Below are 18,473 nucleotides of genomic sequence, written 5' to 3'. Positions count from 1 at the left end.
ATGAACCGTTTTTTTGCGGTGTCAAATTAGATGTTCCAGGTGATCCAAGACCTCATTGATATGTGATGTCTAATTACATTCTCAAGGCCATTCAAGATCAATGAGCTTAGTTCTTGTGGCGTTAAATTACATTTTCAAGGGCATACAAGGTCAATGGTCTCATTTTTGCGGTGCCTACTAACTATAAGTAGATGTTCGAAGTCGTCCAAGGTCAATCACCTCATTTTTATGTCATATCTAATTACACTCTCAGGGCCATACAAGGTCAATGACCCCATTTTTGTGGTGTCAAATTACACATTTCGAGTAATCCAAGATCGATGAGCTATTTTTTTGTGGTGTTGAGACGAGAGTCCTCAGAGCTGAATGTAGCACTGGGAGGGGGGGTGTCTGGGGGGTTGTGTCAGTATATACGATAAGGGGATCCGCTAATTAGCATTTCCTCTATTTATAATATGTTTTTTAGGGCGATAATGATATGAATCCTTGCTATTGGCATTCTCACATGTATTTGTGTTTCGTTCTGATTTACTGCACTTTACTCGATACCTGACTTGTATTGTACAACTTGAGATGTTTAATTCGTTTGTGCTCTTTGGCATTTTGTTGTCGTAGTTGATTTATTTCGTGTATTTGTGTACCAGGGTTTTTGTCCACAAAAGGTTTTCCTGGTGTCGCCTTTTTTATGTGAACGTAATATATTTTGTGTTCTTGTCTTTTCTTACGCACAAAATTCTATATTTTATTCAATTCCTCACGTCCCAACAAATAACAGAACCGATTACACAACGTGTAGGAGTTCATTCGTGCCAGCAGTTCAGACACTTCAGATCTGAAAACCATAAACCTTCCACTTTTCAGCTCTTCATAGTCTCGGCTCCTTTATTTTACAGAGTCTTGTCCTTGTAAATCCTCCTGTAACTCAAAGTCGTGATTCACGCCTGTACTATTTTCGATTTGAGTCTCAGAGCGCAACGGTAAATGTGGACTTTAAACGGCGAGGTAAGAGAAAAAACTCTAATACAATAACAACATTTCCCAAGAATAGGTTTTCAGAATTTCTCCCCGTCATAGAACATTCCCACCTAGACCTCTAATTGCTCATATAATTTTGGAATTAGAGTTCGCACTTTAATATTCATATTTATCGCACATCCTTAATGGACTAACAACTTTGCACAATGGCCCATCACTGCGTTGGGAATTCTTTATTCAGTGCGTTCTACGAATGCTTTAACAACAATGTTCGATTTGCATCTCAAATTAAAACGTAGATAAACCTTAAATTTGATGGTACATGCCTTCTGGCCTCACTTTAATCATGCTCGTTCTAATATCAGTGTTAAGTGCTTTAGCTGTAGCTCACTGCAGTGAAGATTTTCTTGGTAAGTATCACTGAATTCACTGCCTTTTGGCTTCACACACACGCTCGTGCCAAATTTTCTGCGTATCAGGGTTACAGAACCAACACAAGGAGTTCAATCTTTATTTTATCGCAGAAACTGTTTCATGTCGTGTTCTCCTGATACCTCGAAACAATGTCTTTGAGAATTCCGGGAACGCAACGCATTTGGAACGACTTCATTGAAGAAGAGCGTATTGTGTTTTTCTGGTACCAAATTCCCTGCGTCGTTATTTATAGAACGATAGCATTCTCCAATACTGTTTTCCTGATATCACATTCTGCAATAATCACTGCGTTTTCTTTGATCATGACCTCCTGGCCTAGATTGGAAGGATTTCAAAGATGGAAACCTGGGTACTTCTGCTTCTAAAGTTCGTGACAAGCAAATGCATCAGGATTACAGATCGGTATGCTCTCCTGATAACATATTCTCGACATTGCGTCAACGCAAGAAGATTTTCAATCCTTCAATCTTCTGTTATTGTGTCTGCTCAATTACTCAAATACTTGAGTGAAGGCCGTGATGAGTTCTCACGAATTTTTTTTTAACTAAAAGAATCCCACGTATTATCCGATTCTGATACCTAATTTTTTTTCGAAATGATTGATGATAAGAAAAACATTCTCACGAATTTTTTACTTCTACATTTCTCGATTGCCACGCGAGGAGATTTTAAATCGTCACCGCCTAATATGCTTTCCTGATACTAAACATTGCTTCTAAGTAGTCCTTGGAGATTCAATCACGTTATGCGCTCCTGACCACAACCTTTCCTTTGAAACAGCTTCTTGGGAATTTCAAAAACTTGATTTAAATTGAAAGGATTTCACTGACAGAAACATCATGTTCTCCTCATCGCTAATTCTTCCGCATTGTGTTCTTCGTAGCCGCATGTTCCCCTGATAACAGATTCCCTAATGAAATTGGATCAACGCAAAGATATTTTCAATCATTACCTTCTCGCATCCAGTTCTCCTGATACTTAAACCTTTCGAGTTATTTCAATGTAGCTACGATTTCTATATCGGTTTACACGCCTCGCAAATGTGAATGGATGATAGGATGACCAATAGGGCATTTACCATATTTGCTAACATATTTCCTCATTTTAAATATTTACTAGGAAAATTGTCATAAATTATGCTTCCCTGATACGATTTTCTTAAAAATGGTGTCTTCAGTAATTCCAGAAAATCTACTGGTTTAAATTCAAAGCACCTGATTGACGAAAACCTTGAGAAAATCACGTATTATGCTTTCCTAATACCGATTTTTCTTTCAAATGATTTCGAAAACGCCAAGATTTGTATTGGTAAGGGATTCTCGCGTATTGTGATCGTCTGGTAGGTATCAATATTCTTTATTGGAATATGCCATTGTATCAGGAGCAAACATACTAAGTATAGCTGGGTCAACAAAGAGATTTTAATTCATTATTGTATCATGCTCTCCTCATACTTTAGGAATGTCAGAAACCATACGATTTTGACTTTCTCACGTATCGTGTCGTACCAAAATTTCGTCGTAATTGTACCAGGCGTACAGAACCATATGGCTCTCGCATACTGTCTCACATTCTCCGATAACAATTTATTGTACCAAGCAAGAGATTTTAAAACCTTTAAAACCAGTATCACATAAAAGTTCCACCTATTGGAATACGTGGAATATTGTCAAGTATTGTTTCCTTTATACTACACTCTCCGGTATCTTCTCAAGGACCTTTTAAACTGTCACTGAGAAAATGTTCATGTATCATGGCCTCCTGTTACCACTTGCATCAGGGCAAAAGAAACCTGACAAATTCGCACGATATCGATATCACGAGAGTCCTCTGAGCTGTACGTTTTTAGAGAAAATGTAGCACCGGGGTGGGGGGGGTCGTAAATTTCCCCCCCCCCCCCCCCCCGGTTCTGCATTCTTACCCAAAACGGACAATGCCCATAACACTGACACATCATTTTTTGGAATGGGACCATCCAACGTAACACCATGAATGTGGGGGATATAGAAGTATCAGGATTATAGAAAAATTCCTTCAAATTTCTTGCTGATATTACATAATAATTGCCACGCAGTAAGATTTTAAATGCACTCTCTCTCTCTAAATTTTTACTTTAGCCAAAAGAGATTTTAGATATATACCGAGCATATCACGTTTCATGCGCTCCTGATACCAAACTTTAATTCTTTTTAGGAATTTTAGAAACACAAACATTTAAATTTAATTAAGTTCAAGGACAAGCATCTCCTCATTATGTTCACCTGATACTGAATTTCCAGCGTAAATATTTTTAAATATCAGGGTTGCAGAAACGTGAGTGATTTTGACGTATTGTCCTATAGGTAATTAATGCAAATTCTAACATTTTCGTATCATGTTCTCCTGATTCTAAGCATCATTTTTTCGATTTTTTTTGTATAATAACTGCAAAAGAGCAGGAATTTTTAATTGGGCGGATTTTCATTGATGACAACCTCCTCAAATGTTGCGATCTTTTACCGCCAAATTCTCTGCGCAACAGATGGTATCAGAGTTATAGAAACTTGGGAAGATTTTGTGCATTGTTTCCCTGATACTACGTTTATGTTGCCCTGATACCAATTTCCCCTTTAGATACTGTAGCTATTCCACGTTTTTAATTTAACTACAAACTACTGATACCAAAATCTGCGCACAAATAATTGTATCCGGATCGCAGAACCGTGTATTCTCCTCTTATAAAATTGCTATAACATAAAGACATATTTTATTGAAGAAATGTTTTTGTATCGTACTCTCCTGATACTGAAAGACTCCTACTGAAGGGCAACGATTGGAATTGATAGGGTCTTCTCGCATATTGAGATCTGGTACCAATTCCTTTTTGCCAATTATTTGTATCAGGAGAACAGGCACATGAGATTTTTCCAAGTATCATGTGGGCCTCATACTTATCTGTTAAAATTTCTTTGGGAATTTCGAAAACGAGGCAATTTTGAATTACAAAGACATTCTCACGAATGTGCCTCTGGTACATAATATTCTCGCTGTAGTTATTTGCATCAGGGTTACGGAAAACTTCTCGCATTATGTTCTCCTGATACCAAACGTAAGTTGAAAATTACTTTTGACAGCATTTCAGAAATGCTTTGAGAGGTTGTGATCTTCTGGTACCAATTCCTCTTAATTGTATCAGGACTACAGAAATCTTTACGTGTCGTTTTCTTGAGACTTCCTCCGATTATAGTTGCGTTACAATAAGGTTTCCACATGCTGTTTTCCCAGTATCACATGAAATGGTGAAATTGCACCTACGCGCTGATATTTTTGCACCTGTTCTCCTGGTATTGAACTTTTTTTCAAGCTACTACAACTGTTGGGTTTGCCTAAGCGCAACATTTCAAATTGGTTGAACTCCATTGGCGAAAACCTTGTCAGGTCTTGCGGGGTTTAAATTCAAAATTCTCTGCGCATTTACTTGTATCAGGGTTACAGAAACCTGCAAAATTCAAATCGATAGGTTCGTTTGTCACTAAATGCTATGGGCAAATATGTCTAATAGGATAACAGAAATCCATTACTTTTCCGATGCCACATTCACCGATAATTGTTGTAACAAGAGTCTGTTCTCCTGATACCAAATATTCATGAAAACGGAATTTCCGAAACGTCAATGTTTTGAATTGTGAGACCTCCTCTGTATCGGGATTACACTTACGATGAGAAGGTTTTCACGTATTGTTCCCCGTATACTTCAGTCCCCAATTCTAGTTTTTAAATATCTACCAAGACACTGTCTTGGTGCTAAAGTTTCCTAACAGATACTTTGGAAGCTTCAGAAACGATTTTAAATTGGAAGCATTTCTTGAGAACTACGTTCTTCTGATACCAAGAGCTCCGCGCAAATAATTGTATCAGGATTACAGCAACGCAAGAAATTCTCCCCTGATTGAAACGATCTTCTGGTACCTTGCTGTCCTGATACCATTATTTGTATTGGAATTTCAGAAGAGCAACACAAGAGATTCTCACGTATAATCTGTTTTTATTGGACCATGTTTTACCAACATTAGAAATTTAAGCCTCTATTGTCATTGTCATGTTCTCCTGATACTAGCGGTTACTTGTCTCTTTCAACATAAATATGAAACTGTAATGGTTACGAGAGCCATCCGACATGGAAAAGTACTTCGGTCTCGAGCTACCATACGCTAGTAGAATGGAGCCACTTTTTCGCCATCTTGGATTTTATTCGCGGGGTCAATCAAGGTCAATTAAATTGATTCGTCGTAAATGAAATTTTGAGTTTTTAGTGTTTGTCGCGACTTTACACGACAATGTTGCAGGAAATCTTCAAGTCTGCAAACGCAACGACCGCAACATCGACAGCTGCCTAAAAAATGCCGTAAGTCAAGCAGTAAAGCTTCTGGCCGACGGTAAGTGGGTGAATTCGAAATGAGGCAAAGTTACAGTTTCCACTAGGTTATCCCGAGCATGGCATTCAACCCCTAGAGCCTTTGAAAGTTGGAGGGTGGAATGTCACTAAGGGAAGCGTCCTTCCCTTCGACCAAGACTATTACGACATGAAACTGCATAACTACTCCGACATCGTCATCGAGTCAGTCAGGTGACTATTTCGCAGGTGTCTTAGGCACAATATCAAGTGCGTATTTTAGCTCGAAATTTGACGATGAGAATTTTTATGTGGAAATAATAGCTCTCGGTCCCCATATGTACGTCGATGGACGCTATGAGTACTACGACGCAATCCTAAATGGCGTTAATCTGACCAGCAAAGGCAAAATCGAGTATTATTACAGTAAGTTTTACGACAAAAGTCGATCGGATGTTTAAACTAAACGATTTCAGCCGGGTACAAGTTTTACGTCGACCTATTTGGTAAAATTGTCAAACGGAATGGCGTAGAATACGTCGACATTACAGCATGTACTGTCGACGTCTTGAGCTTGGATCTCCTAAGGATAGAATTCAGGAGTGAAAATCCGGAGTTGGACGACGTGATCACGACGAAGTTCAACAACATTTGGAAGGAACTAATCAGCGACAATCGGGAGGGATACGAACGGATGTACTCGGAGAAATTTAAGGAGGTCGCCAGTAGCGTCTTTTCAGCGTTTCGATATGACAAACTACTTCCGAAGAATTAGTTAAGAAAATGTATTTTTAAAGGTTTATTTTTACTCTGGATCTATTAAACCTATCAAACTAAACTCTAGATTTCTATAATTGTTTCTTCCATTTTAACATTTCATCCTTTGAGTAATCCTACGGTAAGGTTTTAACTGCAGCCTGCTCAGATAAGTTTCCTTAGAATAAAAATTGGGGCGCTTCTTGCCCCAAAAACAAAAACAGCAACCAGTAACTGATCACGTATAACACGAACCTTCGGTAACGGATAAGCATCTTTTTTTGGGTTATGGATTAAGACAATATTCGGTAAGGGATAAGCATCCTTTTTGGATCATAGATTAAAACCTCGGCTTTATTCTGCCTAGCCCTATCTGGAGACCGTGCTTGGGGATCTGTGAGAAAATCTGAGCTTAAATCATGACATTTATGCTCAAACTTGGGAAAGTAAAGGTCCAAATTCCTCGATGATCCTTTCGAAGGGTAAAAAATTTTCCAGACAGCGCTTTCTAACCCCGTTCTCTTGCGTCGAGAAGGACGAGAAGGCTTAGGGGTCTCTCTAAATGTTTAAAACAGGAGTTGGAAGCAATTTTCCTTAGAATAGAAATTTGAGGATCGGTGAACGAATGCGCAAAAAACCCTACAGAATGTAATGAGAACTTAACTCACGCAAAATTATTAGCCTTATGTGAAAGATTGGCATTCAACAGCCAATAGACGATCACGTATGACAGGAATATTCGGTAAGGGATAAGCATCCTTTTTGGATTATAGGTTAAGACATCGGCTTTATTCTGCCTAGCTCTTTTTGGAGACCGCTTCTTGCCTCAAAAACTTTGATGGGAATATCGCATTCAGCAACTAGTAACCCATCACGTATAACACCAACCTTCGGCAACGGATAAGCATCTTTTTTGGGTTTGGATTAAGACAATATTAGGTAAGGGATACGCATCCTTTTTGGGTTATCGATTAAAACCTCGGCTTCATTCTGCCTAGCAGTTTCTGGAGACCATGCCAGTGCCTAGGCGTGTATCTAAATGTTTAAAACAAGAGTTGGAAGCAATTTTCCTTAGAATAGAAATTGGAGGATCGGTGAAAAGGGATGTAATGAGAACTTAACTCACGCAAAGTTATAAACCGTCGATAATCGAGAGGGATGTACTCAGTGTTTTTCAGCGTTTCCTTACGACAAACTGCTCCCGAAGAATTAGCTAATAAAATATATTTCTAAGTTTATATTTTTACTTTGGATGTAGTTTTCTAAAAAAACGTTGTTAAAGGTGGTGTAACAAGTCGAGAATAACAAAGCATTCAGAAGCCAGTCAAGTATGACAGCAATATTCGGTAAAGGGTAAGCATCCTTTTTGGGTTATTGATTAAGACAATAATGTTCGGTAAGGGATAAGCATCTCTTTTGGGTTGTGGATTAATACCTTCGGTTCTTTCCGCCTAGCAGTTTCTAGAGGCCGTGGTAGTAGAGGTCCAAATTCCTCGATAGTCCTCTAAAGAATTTGGACACTTTACAGCGCTTTTTAATGCCGTTCTCTTCGTTCGAAAAGGGCAGGTGCTTAGGGGTCTCTCTAAAAACATTTGGAATGAATTAATCAACGACAATCGAGAGAGATAGAAACGAAACTACTCGGATAAATTTACAGAGGTCGCTAGAAGAGTTTTTTCAGATTTTCCCCTAGGCCTATTAAACACCTTGTTTTGATTTTTAATATTACTCACTCAAATTGTTGCTACCAATTTGGCATTTGATCTCCTTAGTAAGTCTACGATTAGGTTTTACCTGCAGCCTGGTCAAATAGTATCACAAACCGGATATCCAGAATAACAGCGCATTCAGCAGTCAGTAAACGATCACGTATGTTAGGAATATTCGGTAAAGGATAGGCATCTTTTTTTTGGGTTGTTGAATATTAAGCAATATTCAGTAAGGGATATGCATCTTTTCGTTTTAGGTCCTTTCCAGGGCTTTTAAACCATCCTCAAAGCTTTAAAGGTCTTTTACAAAGGCCGTGTTAGTGTTTTTTAGCGCTTTGTAACCGTCAGTTACAATACAGAGTTGCAAATGTATCATTTTAATTTTTTTACGGTAGTGTTAGATTTTTGCCATTTGCTTTTTTTTGCAAAGAAATCGAAATTTTAAAATCTGTACAGTTAACTTAGTTAGAAGACTTTTGTTACTTAATATTGAATTTATTGGAAAACTTACAGAAAATTACACTTTACCTTAGTTATACAGCGCCTAAAACTACCCCTTAGGTTGTCCAATATTGGAATGGAACAGAAAATTGTTGAGAGTGAATTCCGAATCGTAGCAGGAAGGCTTTATTGTTGATTTAAAAAAAAGTCGTCCTGTATGTAAAGAATAATAATTTAACAACCAAGGTCTAACGACGTTATTTACACCGGTAAATTTGTGTGAAAATGAATAGCTAAGTGTTATTTTTTCACTGGTCTCCCACTTTTTTTGGTCGATGATTGGGCACCTAGTGATCATTAAGACGAACTGATTAATAGACTTTCAGACGCTTAAAGAAATGCATCGCTTCGTTCTAGTCTTTGTATTTTTTGCATCAGTACACAGCCAGACGGATATTTTGGGTAAGTGAATTTTTGGCATTGACTATATTAGGAGAGTATAAATGGCGCATAAGATTCCTTCTAGCACCTCAAAACGTGTACAAAAAGTGTTTTGTGGCAGGAAAGGCTTTGATATTGTACCAAAGCCTAGGTACTGGCATTTTATGTTCTCCTGGTAATCATTGTCAAAAAAAACTTGATAACAAATCGGCAATAATTAATTCACGGCCAGCATTAGTCTAGGGGAATTTCAAGAGCAAAGGTAGCAGGAGAGCAGTTTTGAAAATTTAAAAATATTCAACAAAAACTGCCCCATGTGAAACAATATAGTGCGGAAATCATACTTAAAAGTAGCTGTTTTATGCTTGTCCGGTTCCCACGAATATAAATGGGCTACTTACAAGTCCAATTTCAACAACTTTAATTTTACCGTTTCATAAACATAATGTAGTGTGCGCAATTATTTAATGTGTATTCAGAACGATTGATTAACGGCCATTGCTAGACAAAAATACAAAATTATTGCTTTTATTTAAATTGATAAGACCTTGTAAGATGATAAGGTCTGCAGTTGCGGCGTTATCTTACCATGTAAACGTAGTCTATAAGAATTTTTCGCATTCTATGAACTAAATTATTCAAATCTTTTTCCTAAAATTTTCAGTTTTTCCAATTATTGCATAAGCTGCTTGCGTTTGCAATGTTCGAATGTTTCAGTATTATATGATTTTCTGGAATTTTCGTTTTTTAAAATTTTCAATGTTCTAAATTAAGTTTAATTCCATAACTAAAAAGTTGTGTGTTTGGATCATCAATTTTCTTTTATCCTTCGATTATTTGAATTTATTCAATTTTTTTTAATTATTTCTTTTTTAATTTTCGATTGCCCCCTCTGAAGGTTTACGCGATTTTTTAAATTCTAAAATTTTAAATTTTAATTGTTTGAATTTCACAAATGCTCAGAAATTTATTATTATTATTTTAAGTTGAATTTTCACTTTTCAAACTTTTCAAAATTTTTTTTAATTTCTCCATGGCTCTAAAATGTGTAAGTTTATCTGTGTAAGGTTATCTACTTATTCCCAAGATTAATTTTTGGAGTGCATGTACCTAACTTTGCCACATTTTCCTGCATTTTTTCAGAAAGTTTTCAATTGTTCGTAAATATTCTTTTCAGAATATTAACCTTATTTCTTGGTTATTTCCTCCGCTCGGAAAACAACACAAATTTTTGTACATCTCCACTTTATCTAATTTTTTTATTTTTAAAATGTTTATACATTTTTTAAAACTTTGTTTAGTATTTCTGAACGTCTTTTGTATGAGTTGTGCAAATTTTCAAAATTTTGAATGTGTAGGATTTCACATTTTTTAATTTTTTTGCACAATTTTTTAATTTTCAGAATTCAAATTTTACTAATTCCTTAAAATGTTTTAATTTTGCCTGAACCTTTCGATTTTTTTTATTTTTGAATTGTCAAATGAAAGAATTTGTAAACAAAGTTTTTTGAAATATTTCTGAACCATTTCGAGTTTTGGATGCTTGTAAATTTGGTAGCATTGTTAACTTCTGAGTATACCTAAATTTATTGTACTTTCAAAAATTATTATTTCACGGTTAGTGTACAATTGGTCAATTTTTTTTTACATTTCCAAAGTCTAACTAAACTAAAAAACTTTAGAAAATGAAGAATTCCAAAAAATGCAAAAAAAATTAAACATGCAGAATTTTTTTGCATTTTTTGGAATTTTTCATTTTCTAAAGTTTTTTAGTTTTTAAATTGTTTCACCTCATGCTATAGTTTTTCTGACTTTGTCCAAGTTTTTAAAATTTCCTTAAATTCAATTGAATCTTTGCGTTCGAAATTTTTTAATTTTTTTCTGATTCTTTTTTATTGCTTGTGCATTTTTTCAATTGCGTCGAACTTTTAAGTTGTTTTCTTTTATTCTCTTTTAATTTTGCTCATTTTTTTTATTGTTCTATTTGAATTCTTGCTTGTTTTTTAATTTTCCTCAATTCTCTCTATTATATTTTTGAAGATGTTCTAAGGCTATAGACACAAAGTCCAGCGATATCTTAGAAAAAACACTAAGCAAAAGTAAGCCTTCGGCTCGCTCGGCTTTCAGATCCATCTAAAGTTGCCCAAATTTGTGTTTTTTCCATTTCATAAAAGGCTATACCGATGCCGGGCAAGCCGAAGACGAGTTCGGCATAAATTGTGCTGTCTATATTGTATGGTCCCGAGGAAGGATCGAGGGAAAGACACAAAGCGCATTTTTTTAACCGAAATAGCTTTTGTTTTGACATCACCAATGGATATATTTCTTGCAGACGTCTCAGTCACCCTTTGTGAGTACCCTCTTCCGACAATCCGTTCTTGATGTATATAAGAGACTATACCCGATTGCGATAAGAGGTCGAGGAGGAGGGCTATGGTTGATAGAAATTACTTCCTTTCGTTGAGACCTTTCATTAGAGTACCATGAAGGATAAAACTAGCATATAAAGTCAATGACTGCATTACCTCATTGACGTTATAAATTTTCAAGGTCGTCCGAGGTCATTGACTTTATATGCCATTGAAATTGTAATTTGACAACACAAAAATGGGGGCCATTGACCTTGGATGACGTTGAAAACTGGGATGACCTCGAACATGTAATTTAACAGCATGGGGCAAATGACCTTGTACGTCCTTAAAAATGTAATTTAACACCACACTAATTGAGGTCATTGACCTTGTAAATGTAATTTGACATCCCAAAAAATGCAATATGATAACTGCAGCTTGCCCTTTGAGATTCACCGTGCCCTACTTTCCAAGGTCACCGCCCACGTGGCACGCGACTTTCAACCTTGACTAATTTTCAAGGTCGTCTCCACGAGTCACGCGACCGTCACCTTGACATAATTTTCATTGTCCTACTTTCCAAGGTCACCACCAGGTGACACGCGACTTTCACCTTGAAGTGGTCCAGGATCGCCCCTGTATAACTACTACTATTTATGTGTACAAAGGAAAATAAGTTATGGCAATATTTTTATAAATAGGAAACTTAGCATTACGCATGCGCACACTTGTTGTTTAAAATATGTGATATGCTTGTCTTTACTGGAAGCATGTGTGGTTAAAATGCCAAAAAATATCTTCATAAACAAGGCAATATTTTACTTGTGAGGAAAGAGTAGGGGTGACAGTTAAAAACCTTTCACTGCAGAGTGAGGAAGTACCTTACTTTGTAAAAGGGAGTGCAAGTTACTCGTTGAATGAAATTTTCCTATTCCAGTTAGGAAATGTGCAAGATAGTTGGCACCATTTGCTTAGAAATGTGCGGTTCAGAAGATTTTGTTACTTATATTCAGTGCGAACCATTACCTATTGGAATACTGCCCTACAAGTTAAATTCTTTCCAATTAACATCAATTAATTGAAATAGAAATCATATTTACAACTAGCTATAATCCTAAATGAATCCGTGTGGGGGCTTAATAAATTAAAGTTAGGAGTTACAGATTTGTGAATGTGCTTAATTAAGCCGCGCGAAACTATGCGTTCGGCTGTCAATTATTTGTAAATGAGAAATGGAATTATAATGCTAATTACGCAAGCTACTAGTAAATTATATTAACTTATCTGAAAGGATTAATTAATTACTTCTCCCCTTGTAATTGACTCATATTTTAATTTTATCACTTCATGAATATGCATTGAAGCGTACTGGTTTGGGGCGGGGTTTGAATTGTTTACTAAGGCTGACAGTAACGCGATTGTGGAACAAATAGAGCCCCCAACTTGGTTCTGTAAAACCACTCTCCACTTTGACCCTTAAAACGAGTTCACGTTCTCGTAGTTAGTAAGTCCTGAGTACTGTCATTTATACGTTGTGCGGGGCACAGTCCCTTTAAGCATAAATTTTTCTAAATACTAATTTTAGCGCGAAATGTGTTAGTCAATCTGCAACCTTCCAGAATTCCAGTGGCGTAGAACTTTGGTCATATGTGTCTCTGACAGTAATGTTCGATTTTCTCGTCCGTTATAACTAAAATGAAATCACTTTGCAGGACAACTACACATATGCAAGCGTTCCGATCCCAAATTGAACGACTGCCTAAAATCGTCCATAAAAGGCGCTCTGAAGATTTTGGCCAGCGGCGTCCCCAGTTTGAAAATACCCTCGATCGATCCCATCGAAGTCGAGAGATGGACGATTCATGCGTCTGACGTCCTGCCATACGAGCAATACTACGAAAACCTTAATTTGACTGGTTACTCGGACATTGAGATTGAAGACGTTTAGTAAATATCGCAGTTGACTTTCAGTCGATAGCTTTAACCGCGAATTTCAGCACGAATGTTGGCGACGAGTACTTCAGTATTCACCTGATGTGTTCCGCTCCGAAACTTCTGGTGCAAGGTGACTACGCGTACTACCTGGTTAGGCCAACGAAAGGAGAAGACCTTAGCAGTCAGGGCACAGTGGAGTACAAATACGGTAAGTATCCTCGCGGCCGTCGGAATCTATACAAACTTTGGGATGCGTAGATGCGCACAAATTCTTCGTCAAGTTCGACGGTGATATAATCAAGAAAGGTGGCGTCGAGTACTCCGAAATTATTCGGACCGACTTCAGCATGGTGAGATTGCGTTCGTTCGAAATGACGTTTCAGACGGACCACCAAAGAATCGGTGATAAATTGGGAGAGTTGGTGAATGGTGGTACTAGAAAGTTGGCGACCATCAACATGGGAGAGTATGAGGAAATGTACGCTGCGGCTTTTCAACGCATTGCTAACGCCGTATTTGCTTCGAATCCGTCCGAAAAGCTATTGCCTAAGTAGAAAGGAATGTTAAAGCGTAGTTTGGCAACACAATCCCACTTAGTTCGATCCGTGTTGCTAATAGAAAGCACTGTGAAGTAATAAACATTTCACTTGCACTTACTTTTTTCCTTAAAAATATGGTAACTGATCCTTGGTAATGATCACCCTGAGCCCCTCTCCTCAATTTCGTAAGGGTTACCGAAGACAATTTTGCTTGCGTTTTACTGCATTTTTAGTTAGGCGACCTTAAACATGTTTGCGAAGTGCCTGGAAAGGCGACGCAAATCTCTAGAAAGCATCTAGAACGCTTTGGAACCTCCGAACGCTTTCCAGTTTTGTATACGTAGCCCTTACTTTGGCCCTTCCTTGAAGATCTTTACAGAAATTGAATGAAGGTTATTACACTAGATTTCTGTTCGTAGCTTTACAAATATCATGGAAAGCCATAAAAGTAAAACATTTAACTCTCCCATTCTCTTGTTTCCAGTTTACAGTTTATGGCTCACGGTTCACGGTTCACAGTTTACGGTTCCCAGTTCGCAGCTCACAGTTCACCGTTTACAGGTTACATTTACGGCTTACGGTTTACAGTCTACAGCTTACAGTCTACAAGTTACAGTCAATAGATTACAGGTTACAATTTACGCTCTACAGTTTACGGTTTATGGATTACAGTTTATGGTTTACGATTTACGGTTGACGGAGGCAGTTGACGGTTGGCAGTTGACGGTCGAAAGTTTACGGTCTACAGTTTACCGTCTACATTTTACAGTTTACGGTTTACAGTTTGTTTTTATTGGAAATGTTTCTGATTTGTAGCGCATTTTTTAAGAATAAAAAAAATGTGCTATTGTTTGCGTTTTAAAATTAAAATTGAGGGGCTGTGAAACCTACAGGAATGAAGGGGAAGCCAAACAAACAAACCGCAAAAAACACGAATTTCAAACATTCAAAAAAAGGTTTTTTGTGGGAAAAAATTCCGAAATTTCAAATTAGCGTGTCAAATCTACAAGAATGAAAGAAAAGGGAGACTAAACTACTGAAAATACCGGTCACAAGTTTTATATTTTTACTTTGAATTTTCACTGATTCTGAAAAAAATTTAAAAATTACAAAATCGTATGTGAAATCTGCAAAAATAAAAAAGGTGAGAAGGAACTAACCAAAACATTCCATACATTTTAAAAAATTAATAGTTTTTGATGTCTTATTGTTATTTTTTGATTTTGTATTTTCATTTTTGCTGAAAAAATTAGCATATGATTTTAAAAAAAGTCAATAAGTAATTCATGTTTTACTGTACATTTACATACAAATCTCAAAAAATCAGAAATTTCAAATTAAATTCTTATTATTTATGAGTATCATGTGTAGATAGTGAGATAGAATTCAAACCAAAGCAAAACTTAACACAAGTTTCAAAAAATCAACAATTTTTGAATTTTTTTGCTGTATTTGTTTTTTTTAATTTTCTTTTTAAAGATACGTTAAAAATTACAAACTGAGCTGTGAAATATGCAGAAATGGGAGAGGAACAAACACCAATTACAAGAAATTAACAATTGTTTCAACATTTTTTGAATTTGGGTTTACATTTTTTCTTGAAGAAATAAGCAGAAAGTTACAAATTGAGAGATGAAATCTGCAAAACTGAAGGAAGCATTAGAGACAATGCTAAATACATATGTCAAAAATCAAATATTTTGGGTTGTGGATGGGCAGAAATGAACGAAAAGTGAGAGAAACAAACCCAAAAAATATCAAGTCCGAATTTCAAGAAATGAAAAAAATGTTTATTTTTATATATTTTAATTCCTTTTTAAATAAAATAAGTGAAAGAAAACAAACGAATAAAATACCAAATCATATAAAGTAAAAAAATTGAAATTTTGAATTTTTTTATTTTATTAATTTTTGACAAAATGGCTTCCGAAATCTGCAGAAAAAAATTGGGAGGCAAATTGAACTGTCAAGATAATGGAAGGTAAGTCGGATATAGAATCAAAACCAAAAGAAAAATCTAACGCAGGTTTTAAAAAAAGTTTGTTTTACATTTTTTGACTGCGTTTTTATTTTTTAAAAATTTCTTCGATTAGGTTTTTAATTGCTATGACGAAAATTACAAATTGTGGCGTGCACTAGTAAAAATTCAAAAAAAGCGGAACAAAAAATATCGTAAATAAAAAAATCAACAATTTTTAATTTTTACGTTTTTTCACTTTGCATTTCCACTGATCCTCAAAAAAGAAACGTTAGATGGCACTGCCAAAACATACCAAACATATTTTGTAAAATAATTTTTTTAATTTTTTATTGTTCCATATTTTATTTTTATTTTTTGATCTTGTTAGAGAGATTATCGGGTGGAAAACTGCAAAATAGGGTGTGGAATGTGTAGACTTGAAAGTGAAACAACAAATAAAAAATGATTAGAATAAGGGGAAAATTAAAAAAAAAGTTGTGCTGTGAAAGTTGCAGAAACAAAACAAACAAGGTATAAATTGTGCACAACCCTTGCGCATTTTTTTAAACCGAAATAGCTTTTATTTTGACATAACCAACGGATATATTTCTTGCAGATGTCTCAATCGCCCTTTGTGAGTACCCTCTTCCGACAATCCATTCTTGAGGTATAAGGGAATATACCCGATCACGATAAGAGGTCGATGAGGAGGGCTATGGTTGGTAGAAATTAATTTCTTTCGTTGAGACCTTTCATTAGAGTACCATGAAGGATAAAAACTAGTTCCCCCCCTCCCCTTTACCCCGATTATTACACTAGATTTCTGTAGCATTACAAAAATCATGTAAAGCTCACCATAGCCCTAAAAGTCAAACACTTAACTCTCCCACTCTCCTGTTTCCAGTATACAGTTTATGGCTCACGGTTCACAGGTCACAGTTTACAGTTCTCAGTTCGCAGTTTACATTTACGGTTCACGGTTCACAGGCCGCAGTTCACCGTTTACAGTGTACATTTACGGTTTATGGCTTACGGTATACAGTCCACAGCTTACAGTCTACAGCTTACAATCTACAAATTACAGTTTATAATTTACGGTCTACAGTTTATGGTTTGCAGATTATGGTTGACGGAGACAGTTGACGGTTTACAGATTACGGTCTAGAGTTTACGGTATACCGTTTACGGTCTACATTTTACAGTTTCCGGTTTACAGTTTGTTTTTATTTGAAATGTTTCTGATTTTTGGCGTATTTTTTAAGAATAAAAACGTGCATAACTTTTACATACGACATAACCAACTGGTCTCAGAATTTGCATACGCATGCCTTTAGTGGTACCAAATAAAATTTTTGAAAATAGGGGGGGGGGCGGGAGGTCAACCCACGTTCTACCCTTCATGGGATTCTAATGAAAGGCCTTACGGAAATGAATTGGCTTGTACAAACTATAACTTTCCTGCGCGACTCCTTTCCGAGATCAGTGGGAGCCTGGGAGGAGGGAGGAAATTAATTTTGTCTTTCATGGTATTCCAACTAAAGGTCTCAACAAAAGGAACTGTTTTCTACCAACCACCTGCCCTACTTTCTAACTCCTCATCAAAAAAGGAACTGGTTCTATCCTTCATGGTACTCTAATGAAAGGTCTCAACCCATAGCCTCCTCCTCGCCTCCTTATCGTGATCGGATATAAATAATTACTTAACGTGAATTTTTGAACTTATTTTTCAGAATTTTTTGAATCATCAAACACATCATGAAAAAGAATTGGAAACCATTTTATGAGTGTACAATTCTGCGGGAGTGATTTTCCTGCAATCTTTCATCATCTACTTTAGTGACTTTTAGTGAAAATGGTACTGCACAAAGCCTAATCCTCTTTGGGACAAATGCGCAAAACAGCAATTACCTGAGGTTACGCTCGCTCCGTCGTTGATCACTTACTAAACCGGTTGTCAGTGCTGTTTAACACCGAGGGGGAGGGGGGAAGGAATTTCCTGTGATCTCTTAAAAAGTGAATTTATTTCTGTATTCACGAGGAGTTGATTATCAGTGCGATGTTGCTCTGTCCGATTGATTCGTAACTATTCCGCGACGGAAGTACCTTAATACAGTTTGATTGTTCGCTATATCTGTTGCCTACCTACTCGTCTCGTGCGGATTGCAGTTCTTAGCATCTTAGCAATGCGAGTAGAGGCTCTCTCATTAACATTTCCACTATTTAAAATATGTTCTGCTTGAGCGATAATCGATTTTCAGATGAATACTTGCTATTGGCATTCCCACATGTACTTTTCGTGTTAAATAAAATTATGTTAACTGAAGGCTGGAGTAGAGCCACAACATTTACATGTTTCCTATGTTCATGCCATTTATTTATTGTACAAGTATTTTGATGGGTTTTTGTACTGAATATATTTATCATGTTTTCCACTGCATTTATGATGTCTTGTGTATTTCGTTTTTATGAACTTGTTTAATTGCATTTGATTTATCTGATTTTTATCATACAATTTGAGATGATTTATTTATGTGTATTTTCTCTTGCATTTTATTCCTG

The 18,473-nt window shown here is 36.3% G+C and overlaps 2 protein-coding genes across 2 annotated transcripts; both read left to right on the top strand.

The window, feature by feature from the left end:
• The first annotated feature begins 1,239 nt into the window (after positions 1 to 1,239).
• Positions 1,240 to 6,620, top strand: LOC116160940. The gene is made up of 5 exons (XM_031474089.1): positions 1,240 to 1,385; positions 5,736 to 5,825; positions 5,872 to 6,016; positions 6,066 to 6,208; positions 6,259 to 6,620. The coding sequence occupies exons 1-5, from the start codon at positions 1,298 to 1,300 to the stop codon at positions 6,555 to 6,557; spliced, it is 765 nt and encodes a 254-aa protein (XP_031329949.1). The 5' UTR covers positions 1,240 to 1,297; the 3' UTR covers positions 6,558 to 6,620.
• A 2,392-nt stretch (positions 6,621 to 9,012) lies between these two features.
• On the top strand, positions 9,013 to 14,067 carry LOC116162005. Its single transcript, XM_031475513.1, has 4 exons — positions 9,013 to 9,150; positions 13,193 to 13,427; positions 13,478 to 13,623; positions 13,674 to 14,067. The coding sequence occupies exons 1-4, from the start codon at positions 9,087 to 9,089 to the stop codon at positions 13,967 to 13,969; spliced, it is 741 nt and encodes a 246-aa protein (XP_031331373.1). The 5' UTR covers positions 9,013 to 9,086; the 3' UTR covers positions 13,970 to 14,067.
• Positions 14,068 to 18,473: the final 4,406 nt, after the last annotated feature.

Source organism: Photinus pyralis, unplaced genomic scaffold, assembly GCF_008802855.1.
Source record: "Photinus pyralis isolate 1611_PpyrPB1 unplaced genomic scaffold, Ppyr1.3 Ppyr1.4_LG10, whole genome shotgun sequence".
Taxonomy (NCBI): domain Eukaryota; kingdom Metazoa; phylum Arthropoda; class Insecta; order Coleoptera; family Lampyridae; genus Photinus; species Photinus pyralis.
This window is presented reverse-complemented; position numbering and strand designations above follow the sequence as displayed.